This window comes from Mandrillus leucophaeus, unplaced genomic scaffold, assembly GCF_000951045.1.
Source record: "Mandrillus leucophaeus isolate KB7577 unplaced genomic scaffold, Mleu.le_1.0 Scaffold378, whole genome shotgun sequence".
Lineage (NCBI taxonomy): Eukaryota > Metazoa > Chordata > Mammalia > Primates > Cercopithecidae > Mandrillus > Mandrillus leucophaeus.
The window spans coordinates 1725349-1732652 of NW_012104009.1; the positions used below are offsets into that span (position 1 = coordinate 1725349).

At 32.7% G+C, this 7304-nt stretch overlaps 1 protein-coding gene across 1 annotated transcript in view; it reads right to left on the reverse strand.

Annotated features, from left to right (window-relative positions):
• Positions 1 to 1176: 1176 nt before the first annotated feature.
• The window catches only part of IPMK (inositol polyphosphate multikinase), a 59643-nt gene continuing 53515 nt past the window's right edge, over positions 1177 to 7304 (reverse strand). The window contains exon 5 of the mRNA XM_011990341.1: positions 1177 to 6360. Within this exon, the coding sequence (XP_011845731.1) occupies positions 5738 to 6360 (623 nt within the window). The 3' untranslated portion in view covers positions 1177 to 5737. The remainder of the gene's footprint in view (positions 6361 to 7304) is intronic.

A 7304-nucleotide genomic window follows, 5' to 3' on the forward strand; every position in this document is an offset into this window, starting at 1 on the left:
TTTCTGGCTGTATTTTCTTCACATTCTAAGCCCATTTCCTTTTCTGTTGTCAGCACTCTCTTGGCCTTCAAACAGCTCTAGTTGGGCCTCTCTTCAAGTGGTAGTGCACACCCTACCTCCAAGGAACTTGTTGCAAATCTTGTTAGTCAAAAGTGCGGTCCATGGACCAGCATCCGAGTCCAGTCCAGTCTACTTAATCAGAATCTGCATTTAAACAAAATCCTCACGTGATTATTTTTACTTACAATTATTTTCACTTTTTATTCTTTCTCTTTAAGAGCTTTTATTTAGTCTTTACACTTAGCTATAACTTGGGGACTGTGGCAGTGGGGTTCCATGGTTTTTTGTTTTGTTTTGTTTTGTTTTTTAGCAGTTAAGCAGCCTATCTTAATCAGGAGGGAAAAAACTACTACATCACATAGTATCGCTCCTCCTCATAGCATTCACAAAGAAGCAGGAATTAAGGTGGAATTCAATACAACCTTCTTTAGCACTACGATATTATAAATTACACTCTCTTCTTCCTCTTGCATGCTATTAGAATGACTTCTCTATCTTTACAACCCTGCTGGATATTGAGAAGTCAATCATAATTCCACTACTTTATCCCACATCAACATGTTTTCTTCTCTTTCAGTCAGTATATGTCTTGATAATAGGTACTGAATCCTTTTTAACTTTTTAAAATCTCCAAAGCAAGATATAGTGCCTGGAAAACCAGTAGGTGTTCAACAGTACCCTCTTTTTAACTAATAATGAAAAGAATAACTTGGTCACTAATTCCTGAAATTTCAAATACATGCAAAAACAAAAACAAAAACAAAAAACTTACCTACTTAAGCTTAAGTTATTGCATTTCCATAGCAATATCAATTTGTTTCTCCTATGGCCCACTTCTCCTTCTAGGTTGATTCTAAAGATTTTAGTTTATGTGATAGAAAAAATAAATATCCATGGAAAACTTTAAATATTTTATCATTTCCAATGTGTACGCTTAAAAAAAAATCCCTTCTCCAATTTGTCTGAAATTAGGGAATTTCTATTGATGCACTTTGTCATCTTTGATTCCCCAATGATTCCTGTAGTTTCTGATACATAACATTCAAATATCTGTTGAATGAATGAGTTATTTTTAAACCACCATGTTTGTTAGCATGTTACAATTAATGAAAAAAGTTCCAATGCAAAACATTTTAATAGGTTGTCAAATATACAGTTATTAGAATTATGTAAATATCACTTATAAAAATTGGTATATCACATTAGATGATTCTATAAAATAAAAACACAAATCACACATTGACAATAACCCCTGCAGTCCAAGTATACTCCCACAATAGTACAAATTACAAACACATTAAAAAAAAAAACCCTAAAGACATTTATACATTTAAACCAAAGTAACTGTGACTAGACTAAATACATTCATTCATCAAGTACAATAAATTTAGCATTGTTGCTCATAGTCACTAATAACACAATTTTAGGTGCAATTTCACATGCTTTCATAAATCTTCCAGTACAGTTCCCATAGTAAAGTGTCTTTGTGCACGCCATTTTCATTTATATGCAGGTGCATCATACATCATACTTAAAACTATTTCACTTCACAAACTGTTAATATATATTTTAAGTGGACAGTAGGTAAAAAATTTAAACCTCAATGATGACAAAATCTAAAATTAAAGAAAAGTCTCGAAAGCCTATAGTGACTTGTTTACTTGCATGAATAATATTTTCACTTAGTACAGGCTATTAATATAAGTAATGAGAACTTAAATATTAACTCAAAAAAAGATAGAGGCTCCAAACTTTTCTAAGAAATTAATGCGTTTTCAAAGTAATAATAGAATCAGTCTGTAAGTCAAAAGTAATTTCATATTCATTGCCAAATTTAAAATAACAGTGATGTTAAGATTGAAAACTGTTGTACTAAATTGTAAAATACAGTAAAGAAGATACAGCTCATTTGCTTGGGAATATGTAATGGAATGTTTCTCAGAGCAATGTTTATGTTAAACATTATTTTAAATGGACAGTCTAAATAAATGTACCTTTGCCAGCAAGGAAAGTGAAAAATTAAGGCTTTTTTATGCTATCTGTAACTACTACCCAAACTTAAATAGAGGTTACAATACTACAAAATATTACTTCTCACTTCAACTATTGTTAGTTGCTTTATTTCAACCCCATACTTATTATTTAGATGCCTATTTTTCTGTATCTCTATTTTAATTAAGTCCCCAATCCCACCCCATCCAAAGAGAATGCTGAAAATGGTTAGGACCTTATCTGTTTGGTTCACAGTTGTAATACTGGGGGCTAAAAATGCTTAACACATGGCATAAATCCAAGAAATATTTTTGAATGAACTAAGAAGCCTGGCCTCCAAAGGCAACCCTACTTGTTTTTCCAAAGCAATAACAGATAATTGTTACCTCTTTAGATAATCAGATTGACAATTATTCAAAAGGAATAGATGTTTCCTAGGCTATGAAAACATCAAAAACATGTAATAGAAAGGATAACTGAGGGTACAAACGTATCAAATCAAGACTAAAGGCGCCAGAGCAAAAAGGTAAGCATTGTAAACATTTTTTAAAGCAAAACAAGTTTTAACGTGTAAATGTCAAACTAGTAAGAGAAAATGTACTAAAATGATGACAATGCTTTACCATAGTAGACACAATTCCTGTAATTTCACAAACAGAATTCTTTCGTTGTTCTATCGTTTTCTTTCATCCTACATCTTCTACAATATTCCAACCCCTAGAAACAAATGTATTTTCAGTTGTGTGAAACAAAAAATTGCAACTGAAGGGTCTATGGAAATTCCTTTTTCTTAAATGATGTTATAAATTTGATACACAGACTTGATAGACATAAGAACATCATCTTGGAAATCATAAAATACTAAATTATGCTCAATCAAAATACAGACAAAGGTTCTTCAGTTGAACAGTTTAGAGCCCCATAAGAGCAAATTGTAGTGTAAAGAAGAAAAGTAAGTACAATCTTTCCAGACGCACGAAACAAAGAATAATGAATACTGAGTTGAAATACCACAAGCTCCACATTAGAGCCATTTAATATACACATTTTCATAACTGTTTCTTGAAAAACTATTTAGATAAAATATTTAGCATTTATCATTGATTTTAATTTACTTGAATCTATGCAATGTCCATCCATATTAAAATATCAATTAATGTAAATACTTTATTACAAAACTATTATACAATTTAAATTTTCATTAGAGAAAGGTATTATTCACATCCACAATTTCTTAAAGTCCTTTTTAAATGAGTGTATTCCATAAGAAATACACTAAAATCATTACTTATGTTTCATAGGGAAAAAAACTATGAGAATCCTATTTACCCAAACTATGTCCCTAATATGCTTATTTCTTAAGCCTTTACATGTTCAAATATGCTTGTTGAATAGTGATCATTCATCCCCACAGTGGTAAATTTCAGCATAACATTAAGTGACTGAGAGAGACTAAAATAGTCACATGTAGATTAGATAAACAGATACTTATTCTGTTATACCTAAGCTTTCTTATAAAGCAACACAAAATGAGCACTGGATAACAATAACAAATGTAAACAAACAGAATTAAATGTTAATCCCTTCCCTGAAAAACAACAGATAAGAGGGCTTCTTGCTTTATTAAAAACAAAACGATCTATTTTATCAAAAGGGTAAGACATTGATTTTACAAAATTATATTTCCAAATACAGATAAAAAAAAATCTTGAACAGTTAATTCAGATTTTATTGAGCTAAAATGTGCAAAAATCTGATAATACTTAAGTGTATTAAATTCATTGTACATAGGTTGATATAATCCCATACAAAAAAAGCCTCAGTATCTTGTTAAGATTCAAAATAGTGTTTAATTATCTGAACTTAAGATTTATTGAACCACTATCCAAATAACAACAAAATCCATATTGTAAAAGAAAAAAGTAAAACTAAAAATTTTCTGATTATCACTTGAAATTCATTCCCATTAAAACATAAAACTATAGCCAATATCCATTTGAAAAGTGAAGAAAAATTGGAAGTCCCTGTGATAATTACACCAATTCTAAATAAAAAATTAAAATCAAATTTTGCTATTACAAAATGCATGTGATTTTAGGTTATTCAGGTTTAACAGATTTACTAAGGATAGAGTTCATAGAGCATTTAGTTGGTACTTCTGTTTGTACTCAGGTATTTGCAAAGTAACCCCAGAAAAGGCTGAGAAAGTAAAATAAACATAAAATTGTGAACTTTTCTCCACACCACAACAAAGGCGCTCAGATTTAAAAATTCAATTTGTAACTCTAGAAGAAAAAGAGGAGAAACAATTTACAACCCCAAAATATTTTCCAGAACTATGACAAAACTGATAACTACCTAGAAATGTTATTAGTGAATCGAAGTGCAAGTAATGACAGCATTAACATCAAATGTATTTGAAGACTCAAAGTTTTAAATGTTTTCAATGACAAACAACTAGTTGATTTTTTTTAAGGTGGTGGGTGTGAAACAAAGATAATACAAATCTCATTTTTCCAGGAACAGTAGCACTGCCCCTGTCCCCATGAAATTAAGTTATAATTTCACCATTCAACATAATATAAAACTGTTTTGATTAAGAGTGAAATAGAAGCATGAATATAGATACGCACCAAACCCTATATTAGGGACTAATTTACACATGGTATTTTGATAACAACCTAATTAGATACTGTCTTTCATTGCTTACTATAATTCTGAGAAACTGCTTTTAACAACATTTACACTACTGCTTAACTAAATGGGGACACAAAAATACATAAATTTTTAAAGAAAAAATTCAAGTTATTTAGAGGAGAAATAAAACTTCAATTATTTACTTTTTTGAAGCTGCATTTAGATACAAAGGTATATGGTTTACGATACTTTTCACAATGTAATAAATTTATATTCCAATTTTCTCATGAATTTTCGATTGTAAAAGAAAATATTTTGTTCCTTGAAAATAACATCTCTCTTCCCCTAACCCAGGTAAGAACAATTAGTGTGCCCTTAATTTCAAGACTTTGTTGTTGTCATCCATGTCAATTGTCTTTTTCATGAAGTATAATATTTTGAGAGAGAGATGTAAAAATTAAAGAGAAAATCTGCTTTTGGAATGCAACGATTCTCAATCATTTCACTAAGAAGCACCCTTTGACACGCTGGTCTGAACTTTTAATATAAAACCTAAACAGTACTTATTTCTGAAGTAGAATTTTCTCCAGTTTTAGTAACTTCATACATAGCAATACTAAGGACATCAACCTGTGCTTTTGAGATTTTGATAGGTGTTCTAATAACGTAATATTTTAGATATGGCTCATTGTCAAGGCTGGGTGGACAGAGATTTCATGAACTGGCTACAGAAAGCTAACTAAACTCTTAATGACTGAATAATGGTTTGCATTTTGCTTGAGCCAAAAAAGATGTTTAAGCCATGTACCACCACATTCCCTGCTTAACATTCCTAAGTTTCTTTATTCTTCATAGTTTTCTAATGAACAAATAATTAGTTTTCCTGAGTAAGATTATAAAAAAGTTAACCTTTCTTCCAAAAGTATAAAGACAAATAAAATGTCGACTCACAATACAAATTTTTTACACAGCATTACAGGTGCAGAGATATTGACTGCTCCTCTTCACTATGATTGGCCCACCCTTTAAAAAGACTGTAACAGAGAATTCAATTGTCTAAAATACTTCGAAGTACAGAAATTAAATGCTTTAGCCCATAAACATATCCCTCATCTATTGTGTTGCTAGGGAACACATGAGCAAAATCAATCATTCGCACTTCTACTTCAGCGATCTCTTGGCAACCAGTGGGAAGATGGTAGAAAACTTTTTCCAGTTGGGAAAGTACATTTCCATTTAAATGTTCCTGTGACATGCTTTTCCACCCATTGTCTTGCTCCAGATGTTCAACTTTCAATGAAGTCTGACTGTGATGCTTTTTTGTATACATTTTCCTGTGACGAGCATACATCTTGGACAAGCTTTTGCCCACTGAAGCCTCTATTTTTCCATTAGCTGTGGAACTTAACACATGAAAGTTATTATTGTACTCTAGTACTTCTGTGTCTGACAGTTGTCCTTTGGACAAAAACTTTTCTGCCAAAGTTCTGTCATTCAATTTTGTAGTGGTTGGCTGAGATGAACCTTCATAAACAAATAGTAATGAACTTGCGTAAAAGTTAAGCTGCTTCTGGTTTTCAAACCACTGCAGAATTTTCTCAATCTTCTGAATACTGGCAGCAACAGCATCTTTTCTTAAGCAATACCCATTATGAAAAAATCTGGAGACTCCTATAAAAAAGAAAAATATGAGCATTATAATCAAATTATGAAATAACTATTATTTGGGAAGTAAACTCATCACAGAATTCTCCAATATTTTCCCCATCCTCCCTTATAATTAAGTGAACAGTTAATCCTAGAATTCTAAGAATTCTAGTCAGATATAGAAATCTGACCTCAGCTTAATTTTTGGTGAAGATGATCTTACTAGAAAACATTTAAATTACACTAACATGATATGAAATGTCCTATTTAGACAAAAGAAAATTTATTACACTTGACTGATAGTTTACTTCTCTCACTATATTCTCTTAAGAAATAGGATTCCAGGCTGGGTGTGGTGGCTCATGCGTGTAATCCCAGCACTTTGGGAGGCCGAGATGGGCGGATCACGAGGTCAGGAGATCGAGACCGTCCTGGCTAACACGGTGAAACCCCATCTCTACTAAAAATACAAAAACAAAAAAAGAAAATTAGCCAGGCATGGTGGCAGGTGCCTGTAATCCCAGCTACTCGGGAGGCTGAGCAGGAGAATTGTGTGAACGCGGGAGGCGGAGCTTGCAGTGAGCCGAGATCATGCCACTGCACTCCAACCTGGGCGACAGAGCTAGACTCCGCCTAAAAAAAAAAAAAAAGAAAAAAGAAATAGGATTCCAAGACTTGCTCTATTTGCTATCGTGAGAAATTTTACAGTAAAATTACTTGTTCAGGCTGGGCACAGTGGCTCACGCCTGTAATCCCAGCACTTTTGGAGACAGAGACGGGTAGATCACCTGAGGTCAGGAGTTCAAGACCAGCCTGGCCAACATGGTAAAACCTCGTCTCTACTAAAAATACAAAAATTAGGCTTGGTGACGCATGCCTGTACTCCCAGCTACTTGGGAGGCTGAGGCACAAGAATCACCTGAACCTGGGAGGTAGAGGTTGCAGTGACCCGAGATCGTGCCACTGCG